We start from the raw sequence: 13477 nt of genomic DNA on the forward strand, positions 1-13477 counted from the left end.
ATACCATATTGGCCTGCCAGGACTCAGTGCTGACACAGCGATCGATGCACCACCAGAAGTCATCCTCTGATTCACCCTTCCAAGCAAACACAGGCACTCCTGCAGGTGATAAAACACACACTGTTGAAAGCAAAGAAGCCAAGATAAAAAGAGAAGCAGCTGGCTGTGTGAACATCATGCCAAATGATGGGAAAAAAAACAATATTCAATTTAGGATTGTTTCACATTATGTAGTAGGGGTGTGCGAAAAAATATTTCCGAATACGAATTGCGATTCTCACATTGTGCGATTCAGAATCGATTCTCATTTTTTTTTTAAAAAACAATTAAAAACATTTCTTTTTTTTTTTTTTTTTTTTAAATCAATCCAACAAACCAATACACAGCAATACCATCGCATCTCATAAACTTGACAACACACTGTGTCCAACATTTTCACAAAGATAAAATAAGTCATATTTTTGGTTCGTTTAATAGTTAAAATAAATTTACATTATTGCAATCAGTTGATAAAACATTGTTCTTTATAATTATAAAAGCTTTTTTAAAAATATCTACTACTCTGCTTGCATGTCAGCAGACTGGGGTAGATTATGCTAAAATCCTATGTATTGAATGAATAGAAAATCCTTTTGAATCGGAAAAATATCGTTTTTGAATCGAGAATTGCGTTGAATCGAAAAGATTGATATATGATCGAATCGCGACCCCAATAATCGATATTGAATCGAAACATGGGACACCCAAGGATTCGCAGCCCTATTATGTAGTAAACATTTTTCCAATCAAAAACATTCTGTTCAGTGACAAACTTTGTGTGCAATGATGAAAAAAAATCTGCTTTTCTTTCCAAAGAAAGATAATTTATTAGCACGTTTGTCTTTCTGACTTATTTTTTGTAGCGCACATTATTACCACGATGCACTTGATTAGTGGGGTAGTGGGTAGAGTGGCCATGCCAGAAACCTGAGGGTTGCATGTTCACTCCCCGCTTCTTACCATCCAAATCGCTGCCGTTGTGTCCTTGGGCAGGACACTTCACCCTTGCCCCCAGTGCCGCTCACACTGGTGAATGAATGATGAATGACAGGTGGTGGTCAGAGGTGCCGTTGGCGTTAACTGGCAGCCACACTTCCATCTGTCTACCCCAGGGCAGCTGTGGCTACGAAAGTAGCTTATCTCCACCAGGTGTGAATGAATGATTGGTTCTCACCAACGTTCCCTCCAATGTACGCGCCTGTGCAATTGCACACTGCTCGCGCGTCCTCTGCGCACGGCAAATCTAGGCCGCACACAAAATCGAATAAAAAGATAAGCGCATAACAGTGTACACGTCTGCCGTCGCTCACATGTGCGCCATTGAATGCTCAAGGAGTTTTGGCGTTTGCGCACACACATGAAAAATTGGAGGGAAAATTGTAACTTCTCACTTCTATGTGAAGCGCTTTGAGTGTCTTGAAAAGCGCTATATAAATGTAATCCATTATTATTATTGTTATTCATTACTAATTCAGAGTTCATTTGAACAGCAGACTGGACTGGAAGGACAACTGCAATGCTGTTTACAAGAAGGGAATGAGCAGACTCTTATTCCTGAGGAAGCTTAGGTCCTTTAATGTGTGCAACAAGCTGTTGGAGATGTTCTATCAGTCTGTTGTGGCCAGTGCCCTTCACTTTGCTGTGGTTTGTTGGGGGAGCAGCACCAGCAAAAGGGACTCAAACCGGATTGATAAACTGATCCGGAAAGCCGGCCAAACTATTGGCTCGCAGTTGGAGGCGTTTGTATCAGTGAGGGACAAGAGGACACTGAAGAAACTGCTGGCCATCATGGACAATCCTGCCCAGCCACTCCACCAGACAATTGAGGGACAGCGTAGTTCATACTCCAACAGGCTCCTTCAGCTTCCTTCCCGCACTGTGCGATTCAAGAACTCCTTCATTCCACACTCCACCCAGCTGTATAATCACTCCCCATACAGCAACAGATAATATCCGCCTATTACCTGACACCTTCTATGTCAGCTACTTCTCTTTGTTGTTAATGTTTATATTCTATTTTCTGCTGGACTTACTCTCTTTTTTATGCTGGGGCTGACAAATATACTGTGATAGTGTACATAGCATTTAGGATATATTGTATATATGTTATAGACATATTATATCTGTATATATAATATACTGTACACATATTAAGTATATATTGTATATACACGCAGATATGTTATATTTTACATTGCTATACCTTGTCTATTTATACCTGCATTGTCCTTTCCATCCTTACACTTTCCATCATTGTAACTAAGCTACTGTGTTGAACAATTTCCCTTGTGGATCATTAAAGTTTGTCTAAGTCTAAGTCTAAGTCTAATGAAGCAGACTTTTCCGTGACAATTTTTTTTCTTGGTTTTGTGAGAACAATGGATCATGGAGTTTTACTAAAACTTCTGAATGTCATTGAAATGCATTGAAAATATGATATTTTTTTCCAGACACGAATGTGAATAGTAATCAGAGTAGGGTGAAACTTTATATCAGTTATTATAACCGCCCTAATGTTATTTGTGATGTTAAGAGTTATGTTTAGTACGAATGTTTGTGAAGCTGAGGCGCGTAAGAGGGAATTGACAGATATTTGTGTGTGTTCGCTTGGGTGCGTGTCTGCTTGTGTATGAGAGAGTGCCATTTTAATATTAATTGTCCAAAAAATAAATGGAATCAATCAACAGATGCTACATTACAGTATATATATATATATTATATATATATATATAGATATATATATATATTAGGGCTGTGAATCTTTAGGTGTCCCACGATTCAATTCAATATCGATTTTTGGGGTCACGATTCGATAATATATCAATTTTTTTTTAATTTGATTCGATTTTCGATTCAAAAACGATATTTTTCCGATTCAAAACGATTCTGTATTCATTTAATACATAGGATTTCAGCAGGATCTACCCCAGTCTGCTGACATGCTAGCAGAGTAGTAGATTTTTTTTGAAAAAAAAGCTTTTATAATTGTAAAGGACAATGTTTTATCAACTGATTGCAATAATGTAAATTTGTTTTAACTATTAAACAAACAAAAAATATGACTTATTTTATCTTTGTGAAAACATTGGACACAGTGTGTTGTCAAGCTTATGAGATGCGATGCAAGTGTAAGCCACTGTGACACTATTGTTCTTTTTTATTATTTTTATAAATGTCTAATAATAATGTCAGTGAGGGATTTTTAATCACTGCTATGCTGAAATTATAATTAATATTGATACTGTTATTGATAATATTCATTTTTGTTTCATTACTTTTGGTTTGTTCTGTGTCGTGTTTGTCTCCTCTCAATTGCTCTGTTTATTGCAGTTCTGAGTGTTGCTGGGTCAGGTTTGGTTTTGGAATTGGATTGCATTGTTATGGTATTGCTGTGTAGTGGTTTGTTGGATTGATTAAAAAAAAAATCGATTTTTTAAAAAATGAGAATCGATTCTGAATCGCACAACGTAAACGATTCGATACGTATTCGAATAGATTTTTTCCCACACTCCTAATATCTATATATATCTATATATATACATATATATATATATATATATAAATATTAAATAGTTCAATGATTACTGTCCAGATGATATCATTGCATTGAACATCCGTTAGTACCAAGATGTTTGAAAACCGCCGATAAAAGAGAGGTCGCCTTCAACTATGGTCTCAACCAGAAGACAACGATGTGCATTTTGATTTTTGGTAGTTAATTCAGAGTAGAATTATGGTTATTTTATTCCGTCTCAATTGATGTTTCCAGGTGTCTCAATTAAACCTTCTAATGATGCTAGAATTATTCCAGCCTCAAAGGCGCATGAGAACAAAAGTGCTTAAATTGACGCGAATACAACAAAGGCCAGATTTTATTTGGAAGGCCCACATTTACGCATCTTGGATAAAGGATGTGAATTGATTGTTTTGAGCACCGCTAATTATTTTACACTGTATTACAATGTTTGTCAATTACAAATAAATACTTCAATATTGACATGTCACCTTGACTTAGGATTTCAAAGCAAGTTATCGGTCAATTTGTGTGTACAAAAATCAAATAATCAAACACATAGGCAACTGTGTATTAATATGAGGTGATTAAAAATGTATATTAACACATTCATTGTTATAAGTGGCCCTCTGAAGACAGCCATAACTGCGATGTGGGCTTTGATGAAAACGGGTTCGGGCCCTAGAACTTCAAATCGGACTTACCTGTCTCAGCGAGAGCAGCAGCCACTTCATTCTGGGTGGAGTAGATGTTGCAGGCTGTCCAGCGGCACTGGGCCCCCAGAGCTACCAGTGTCTCAATCAATACCTGAAAGGCCGCAAAAATGTGTGTTGATAAATCGTACAAGACAAAGATGGTAACATGAGAAAGTGAGTGCAGTGAACAGGATGTGTGGACATACTGCCGTCTGAGCTGTGATATGAGTACAGCCTACAACCTTCGCCCCCGCCAGAGGCTTCTCCCCCTGGGCTCTCTTCCTCAAGGAAATAAGCGCTGACATGTCTGGGGAGCAAACACAGTGAGTGCATGTAAGTGGCGGTTGGGCACAGAGGACAGCCGACTGAGTGAACAAATGAAACGTTTTGTAGTAGCCTAACAGAACCTTGTTCAAAGGGTGTGACGACAGAAGTAGTGGACCAGCAAAGTCAACAGCATTGCTGACCAGGTTTGGGTTTGTGGAAGCACTCAAACCTCGTTATTACTTACACAGGCAACAGAAAGAGCCACAAAGGCTCTGAGGGAAGAAACTAAAACAAGAGCACTTAAGAGAGTGCAGACTGCCGCCAAGGTCTAAACATTTGTAACTTTCAAACGCACTGTGTGGATGGCAATGATTTAGGAACAGTTACAAGGCAGACAAAGTTCCATCCTGGTCACAAACTGCAATAAGATCCTAAATAAGCACAATAAATAATCCTTTAAAATGACATGAATGAGATTGTCCATGTTATTTAAAATCCTGCTAAATGAAAAAATGTGAATCAAATTCATTGTATCTTTATTATCATTGCAGCTTCTGACCTTGCATACACATTGCATATGTGGGGATGAACACAGGAGATTTTGCAGCTAAATATACATGTAATAGAAAGTGTATGCATACACATAAGCTCACATTTCTAGATGAACCCTCCTTGCAAGAAAATTAGGCATCCAAAATCAAAATAGCAGAAATAGAAAATACAATAAAACATTAAAAAAAAAAATCCGACTTTGAAAATCTTAGACAGACATTAGCTTTTATGGATTTCTGTGTACTGAAATGTACTATATAATATGTCAATGGGGCTGCCTTAACAAAGTCATTTCCTGTAAATGATCAAAAAGATGTACCTATCCATGTGATATTAGGAAATAAAGTATGTATTAATAAGATCAACATAATGACAGCAAACCTATTAATTCAACTAATATATTCATATAGCAGCAAGACAATAAAATCAAGATCTATCCATCCATGTACAAACCCTGTTTCCATATGAGTTGGGAAATTGTGTTAGATGTAAATATAAACGGAATACAATGATTTGCAAATAATTTTTAGCCCATATTCAGTTGAATATGCTACAAAGACAACATATTTGATGTTCAAACTGATAAACTTTTTTTTTTTTTTTGTGTAAATAATCATTAACTTTAGAATTAGATGCCAGCAACACGTGACAAAGAAGTTGGGAAAGGTGGCAATAAATACTGATAAAGTTGAGGAATGCTCATCAAACACTTATTTGGAACATCCCACAGGTGTGCAGGCTAATTGGGATCTGGTGGGTGCCATGATTGGGTATAAAAACAGCTTCCCAAAAACTGCTCAGTCTTTCACAAGAAAGGATGGGACGAGGTACACCCCTTTGTCCACAACTGAGTGAGCAAATAGTCGAACAGTTTAAGAACAACGTTTCTCAAAGTGCAATTGCAAGAAATTTAAGGATTTCAACATCTACGGTCCATAATATCATCAAAAGGTTCAGAGAATCTGGAAAAATCACTCCACGTAAGCGACATGGCCGGAAACCAACATTGAATGACCGTGACCTTCGATCCCTCAGACGGCACTGTATCAAAAACCAACATCAGTGTGTAAAGGATATCACCCCATGGGCTCAGGAACACTTCGGAAAACCACTGTCATTAAATACAGTTTGTCACTACATCTGTAAGTGCAAGTTAAAGCTGCACTATGCAAAGCGAAAGCCATTTATCAACAACATCCAGAAACGTCGCCGGCTTCTCTGGGCCTGAGATCATCTAAGATGGACTGATGCAAAGTGGAAAAGTGTTCTGACGAGTCCGCATTTCAAATTTGTTTTTGGAAATATTCGACATCGTCACCTCCGGACCAAAGGGGAAGCGAACCATCCAGACTGTTATCGACGCAAAGTTCAATAGCCAGCATCTGTGATGGTATGGGGGTGCATTAGTGCCCAAGGCATGGGTAACTTACACATCTGTGAAGGCATCATTAATGCTGAAAGGTACATACAGGTTTTGGAACAACATATGTTGCCATCTAAGCACCGTATTTTTCATTGACGCCCCTGCTTATTTCAGCAAGACAATGCCAAGCCAAATTCAGCACGTGTTACAACAGTGTGGCTTCGTAAAAAAAGAGTGCGGGTACTTTCCTGGCCCGCCTGCAGTCCGGACCTGTCTCCTATCAAAAAATGTGTGGCGCATTATGAAGCGTACAATACGACAGCGGAGACCCCGTACTGTTGAACGACTGAAGCTCTACAAAAAAAAAGAATGACAAAGAATTACACTTTCAAAGCTTCAACAATTAGTTTCCTCAGTTCCCAAATGTTTATTGAGTGTTGTTAAAAGAAAAGGTGATGTAACACAGAAGTGAAAATGCCCTTTACCAACTACTTTGGCACGTGTTGCAGCCATGAAATTCTAAGTTAATTATTATTTGCAACAAAAAAAAATAAAGTTTATGAGTTTGAACATTAAATATCTTGTCCTTGTAGTGCATTCAATTGAATATGGGTTGAAAAGGATTTGCAAATCATTGTATTCCGTTTATATCCAACACAATTTCCCAACTCATACAGAAACGGGGTTTGTAAATTGTAAACAAACAACCATTCACATTCATACAGTCACAGAGAGGGAATTAAATTTCAAACACATCGAACCAAAGTCAAAGCTGTGTTTTACAAATCCTGGAAACAAAAGAAAAAAAAATAATCTTAGAAATATTCTAAATGTTACCAGTGTGATGTACCTTGCTCAGCAATTTCAATTTCACGTCGCCCAAATTCAGCTTGTTTGATGTTCTTAACACAGAAGTCATTGCTGCCCTGTGTGTTGACCTGCGCTTTGTCTCTAGGTGAGGTTTCATCATCAGAGCTGTCTGTGTAGGACGCAGCTGGGAAATGGCAAACACAATTAGTCATCATTGAGGATGGATGGATTAAAAAGTGTGTATGACTCAATTAGTACAATGTGTGAAATGTAAAGCATGTATACAGCATGGGATTACAAACACGATACACACAATACACACATTTCAACCGAGCTCCAGTGAAGAAACACTGCTATCTTCCTAATTGTATACCTTCAGACTCCCAATTGCATATTTAGCTACTGTTTAAAACTGTACAATGAGGCTTATTAGCATGCAGAGCCATTGATCATTCTGAAGATGCATTGTACCTGAGCTGTAGCTGTCTGTGGAAGACTGCGAAATGGAGCGAGACAAGGAACGGCGACCTGCCTTGGTTGGGTATTTGCTGAATTCTTGTTTATCCTCCGTGTTAGCAAACTGGATCTAGAAAGAACCATATTATACACAAATGCTTGTTAATCAGAATCAGAATTAGCTCTATTGGCCAAGTATGTTCAACACTAGGGGTGTAACGGTACACAAAAATTTCTGCTCGGTATGTACCTCGGTTTAGAGGTCACGGTTCGGTTCATTTTTGGTACAGTAAGAAAACAACAACAACATTTTTGGGGGGGGTTATTTATTTACCAATTATGCAAAATCTTCCACCAAAAATATTTTTCTTAGTGGAATATTTCCATCCATCCATCCATTTTCTACCGCTTATTCCCTTTCGGGGTCACGGGGGGCGCTGGCGCCTATCTCAGCTACAATCGGGCGGAAGGCAGGGTACACCCTGGACAAGTCGCCACCTCATCGCAGGGCCAACACTGATGTGAAGTAATCGGAACCTTGGATAGGTCAATAATTCATAAAACATTGATTTTGATTTAATATTATGTTTTGAGCAATGACAGTTTGAATGAAAAAAAAACAGCTTTGTTTTATTAGTCAACATCGCAACTTTTTCTAAATTACATTTAACCTTCAATCAATCAATCAATCAATGATTATTTATATAGCCCTAAATCACTAGTGTCTCAAAGGGCTGCACAAAACACAACACAAACCACTACGAAATCCTCGGTAGGGCCCACATAAGGGTAAAGAAAACTCACACCCAGTGGGACGTCGGTGACAATGATGACTATGAGAAACCTTGGAGAGGACCGCATATGTGGGCATATTTTTGTTTATTTTAATAGTATTTTTAATAGTATTTAAAACATTAGCTGTGGGCCGCAAATAGCCTGCGGGGCACACTTTTGACACCCCTGCTATAGATAATAAAAAATAAAATCTGATAAATCTATGGGTAAAAGGCAGAGCCTGGCGACGCATGCGCGTTTATCATAACTCTCTCGTTCTCTGCACCCTCCCGCATGAATGCTGCGCGCACAATTTATTTTGTTTTTAACCCCTTCTTAACCCTGAACGTCCATCCATCCATCCATGTTCTACCGCTTATTCCGTTTTGGGGTCGCGGGGGGCGCTGGCGCCTATCTCAGCTACAACGTACATTGTTAATACACGCAACCATAACTCAAAATGCCGGACATTTGAGGCATTTAAGAAACTCTGCCCTGACAGCCCCGCAAAAGAAGACATGTCCGGTGAAAAGAAGACGTATGGTCAATCTATCCTAGCCCGTTCGCTGCTAGCATGCTAGCCAAAGAGGACACATCCGGGGCTAGCACCGATCGGGCTAGGATAGACTGACCATACGTCCTCTTTTCACCGGACATGTCCTCTTTTGCGGGGCTGTCAGGGCAGAGTTTCCTAAATGCCTCAAATGTCCGGCATTTTGAGTATTGTTTACGCTACTTAATATGTCCGTGTAGAAACTCGTTCGGTACACCTCCGCACCAAACCGAAACCCCCGTACCGAAACGGTTCAATACAAATACACGTACCGTTTCACCCCTATTCAACACAAAATACATTTGACTTGGTAGACTGTGCTCTATTTGGTCAATGTAAATATGAAAGAGCCAGCCCACCACGATCAATATGAAAGACAACTTCAGTAAGTGATCTGGGGTCACCATGCAATGAGAGAGGTTCCTCTTTTTATTACACTTTAGACTATGAGGACTTGGAGCTGAAAAGAAAATCAGAATTTGTCCTCATTTTCCAGCTATAGTCCACCAAAAAAGTCAAATGCTCTGAGTACTTGTTTTTTTTTTTACTTTCAACACCTACGACTACACTGAATTAGCTGATCTAGGTGGGATACTTTAGGTTCGCGTTAAACAGGAGGAAAAAAATATGTTTATGTAGAAAATATACATTTTTCAAAATCCCAATGAATTCCTATTAAGTTATCTACAACTTAAGAGTGTAGATAACCTCTGTCTCGTTTTTATTGAATACTTAGGCTTACTACGCTACTGTATTTTAAATTTGGTAATCATGGTGGTACTTGGAGTGTTTTCTCTGGTGGTACTTGTTGAATAAGGCCTGAGAACCACTGTTCTATTGTATTGTTTTTATTTATTATTTCTTAACTCAAAGTTTTTTTTTTTTTTTTTAAAAGACATGTTACATGTTAAAATTGTGTTGTTTTGGGGTGACCAAGCACCTTTGATTCATTTCAATTGGCAACACTGATATGAGTGTTTTTAGTTAAGAGTTCTGTCATAGAACCAATTAAGCTCACAAGTTAAAGTACTACAGTCTAGATGAGGTTTTACTTACATTTCCTTGATTGATCACCGAGTGAATACCAATAAATTTATCAACTAGTTCTTATTTTTTCCCAAAAATAATTTTGATGGACTTGGAGAACCTTTTTGTCTAAATGTGCTGAACTCCTATTTCGATGCCCGTGTTTTATTGAGCATAATAATACAGCCTGGGAGTTGTGACATAGTGCAGTTTTGCATGGATGGAGCCCAATTCTTTAGAGACCAACATCACCTACAACAAACAGCATCTCATAAAAATGGAGAACTGTAGTGTTATCCATATTGCCTTAATTGTTTTAAGATGAGCTTAATAAACAATTTAAACAACCTTCTTAACAATCTATTAGGTAATTGGTGAATTGATTATTCGGTCCATACCGTTTTTAAAAACAAGAGCCTTTAAAGTCAAGACTTCAAATTGATGTTATGGATACAAGCAGTGCAAGCTTTTAATAATATAGTTAGGCAGGTTTTGTACATATTTAGTATGAAAAAAATACATCAAATGACAGTTTCTAATTTATTTGACTCATAAAACATGTGACCATAAGTGTGTTCCGTTGCAGATAGATCCACTAGACCTCAGGGACGTTTTCATTCACTGTGGAATGCTGTCAAATTTCCTTCATCTCCTATTTTATCTGTCCATAGAATGTGTTTGGACTCAAAACTAACATGGCTCCCAGAAGAGTTGACACAACACACATCACACAGACGATAAATCCGGGAGCATATAAATAAATGCCTGGTGGACATCAATGAGGTGTACTGACCTGCACCTAAAACAAATCATGACATAAAATGTAGCATTAAAAATAACTATGTGGAAAATACATAACTATCTGCACTGTATGGGTACGTTTGTATGATAATAAAACTGGTTGCAAAAGAAAACACACTTGTAACCTACTAAAAGCACAATCTTGTTTCCGGCACTCATAAGCAAGACAAGAATGTTGTAAGAAAGAGCAGAAGAGAACTCAGCATGTCTCCTGTTTTCTTAAACCACACTGAGCTATGTAAGCTTCACATCACTTTGGACTCCAGGGGATTCAGCCCAGGATTTTGTACATTACTCTACTTTCTCCTTGTCTTTTTTTCTGATTTATGATGGATTACTCAGTGGTACTCCAGTATGCATTTTCTTTCAAAACTCCCTCAGGGTGACCCATGCAATATGGATAACCTTGATCAGGAAGAAAAATAATAATTTTTTTTAATTAACAAATCCTTCATCATTTCTGTGCTTTTTAAGAATAAATGTGTCTGAGTAGTGATGTATTAGTGGTGACTCACCCTTTCTCTCCCGTGCACATGTATGTGTGCCATCACTGCCTGTTCTCTGTGCCTGTGTGTGTGTCCTCTGTTTGATGGTACTAGGTGTCCCGGATGCTATTACCCCAGAACACTCCCAGGCAGGAGCCAGGGGGAGGTTCCCACCTATTATCCTGATTTCTAATGGCCAACCTGGAGGGAGAGAGCGAGAGAGAAAGCGAGGACAGGTTGATTCAGTGTGACCTCTCTTCCTTTCACTCTCAGTGCCTGCCCTTGGCAACCAGTTGCTAAAGTCTGTGTTTTTGGAAGGATATTATTTAAATTGAAATGAAAAATGGGTCTACCAAAAATCCATTTATCACAGACATGTCAATAAAAGGGAATTGACAGACAGCAGTTTCCATTAGCCTTAGGCTGAATCAATAAACATCCAGTTCCATCTCACAGTTAAAATAACCTTTCTCTCTAAAATAACCAGGCCAGGTCACAGACTTAAGCTGAGGTGCGACTCTGTAATTGGTCAATCCGGCGATATTCCTTTCTTACTCAGACGTCGCTAGTGCTCTACAGCGCCCTCAGAGTCAAAAGACGGTCCTAAATTAACCGTCTGCTTCTTTAAATAACTGGACTTCCTGCAGTCTGCCAAGGGCCTGTTTAGATGAACACATGCATAGTGGATAGCATACTGTTGTGAAAAAACAATCCCTCCTGCACAACTGACCTTACACTGTATATATGAAGTCATCTCAAATAGTAAAAGGTAGCAGTAGTGAACACTTTAAATAACAGTTACACAGGAAAAATAGGATGACAGTAGTCAACAAAAATGTGTTACATTTCTCATCTTATAGTGACTTTCAGTCAAATATACTGTAGGTCCCACACAGTACTTTACTTGTTTGGAGGCTGCCGACGTGACTTATTGTGACCCACTTTCCTGTACTATAGTATCTTGTTACATCAGCAGCTGGTACCTGAGGGCCAGAAGACAACTCTCAGTCGGTTCTATACTGTATTGTGACAGGGGGCAGTGGTTAAGTGACCCCGCAACCCTAAACACGTTTAGATCTGAGCATTGTGTGACTAATATAATCAGACAGACATTTATTCTCACTGTAGTTCCACAATATGTCTAATAGGAGGCTTTGAAGTCAAAAATGTTGACCTAAGTACAAACATTGTGTCAGGCACCAGCGTAAATATTAGCATATTTGGATTTCATTTACAATACATGAGGACATACCTACCGTATATTTAAACTTGCTATATGGTAAAAAAATAATAGTATTTTCAAGTGGCTTAACAAAATACCAAGACAGTGGAACATCTCAGGTCAAACTCAAATGTGAAACTAATAATAACAAATAAAAAATAACTAATGTGTTGAAATTGTCACCATAATAAAACCCATAGGCTACTTACTACACAGGCGATGTTTTAGGTAACTTAATATCACACTTACACACAAGTATAAAAAGAAGCTAACCTATATATAACAGTGCGCAGGCTAGGATATAGTCGGCTCTCTTGGTTGCTTTGTTGTCAAGCTGCCCCCACACCAGCAAACGATGTTGTGTGGAGCACCCCATACGTCACTGTAGTCAATGTGGGTGTTTTTATGTTTTTTTTTTATTTGGTTGTTTGTCTTTGAATGGTGCAATTGTATGCGTGCAATGTCATATTAATTGCAATTTTTTTTATTTTTTGATGCATTTTGCTTTGGTAGCTCTATGTAGAAATGGTGCCGCTGAAGTGCCAACTGGTTGCATCAGCTCTGTGGTCATTTAATGTCTTTTATGTCCTTGGTGTTTTTTAATGTTTCTCTCTTGCTTTCATGTGTTTTTACCTTACTTTTTGTTGATTTGTCATCACTTTCTGATACTGATGACGTAGGCAAATACTGGGAAGAGGCTTTCTGAAGTTGACTTCATGCTTCCAATTCTTAACATTATTGAATATGTGCAAAAAATGTGTCCTGTCAAAATATACATTTTTAAAATCAAATTATAATCACATAATCACAGAAAATTATTGCTTGCATATTTGAAACATAAATACAAATGCTTTATATATATATATATATATATATATATATATATATATATATATATATATATATATATATATATATAT

At 38.0% G+C, this 13477-nt stretch overlaps 1 protein-coding gene across 3 annotated transcripts in view; it reads right to left on the reverse strand.

Moving 5' to 3' along the window:
- Nucleotides 1-13477, reverse strand: part of LOC133554017 (S-adenosylhomocysteine hydrolase-like protein 1) — a 31034-nt gene that overhangs the window by 6259 nt on the left and 11298 nt on the right. For 2 of the 3 annotated variants that reach the window (XM_061902342.1, XM_061902343.1), the window contains exons 2-6: nucleotides 7712-7826; nucleotides 7281-7424; nucleotides 4455-4555; nucleotides 4258-4360; nucleotides 5-99 (exon numbers count right to left, since the gene is read on the reverse strand). In XM_061902342.1, coding sequence (XP_061758326.1) covers nucleotides 5-99; nucleotides 4258-4360; nucleotides 4455-4555; nucleotides 7281-7424; nucleotides 7712-7826 — 558 coding nt within the window. Of the gene's footprint in view, nucleotides 1-4; nucleotides 100-4257; nucleotides 4361-4454; nucleotides 4556-7280; nucleotides 7425-7711; nucleotides 7827-11365; nucleotides 11508-13477 lie in introns of those variants that run through there. The other variant, XM_061902344.1, reaches the window with a different exon arrangement.

This window comes from Nerophis ophidion, linkage group LG06 (assembly GCF_033978795.1).
Source record: "Nerophis ophidion isolate RoL-2023_Sa linkage group LG06, RoL_Noph_v1.0, whole genome shotgun sequence".
NCBI lineage: Eukaryota > Metazoa > Chordata > Actinopteri > Syngnathiformes > Syngnathidae > Nerophis > Nerophis ophidion.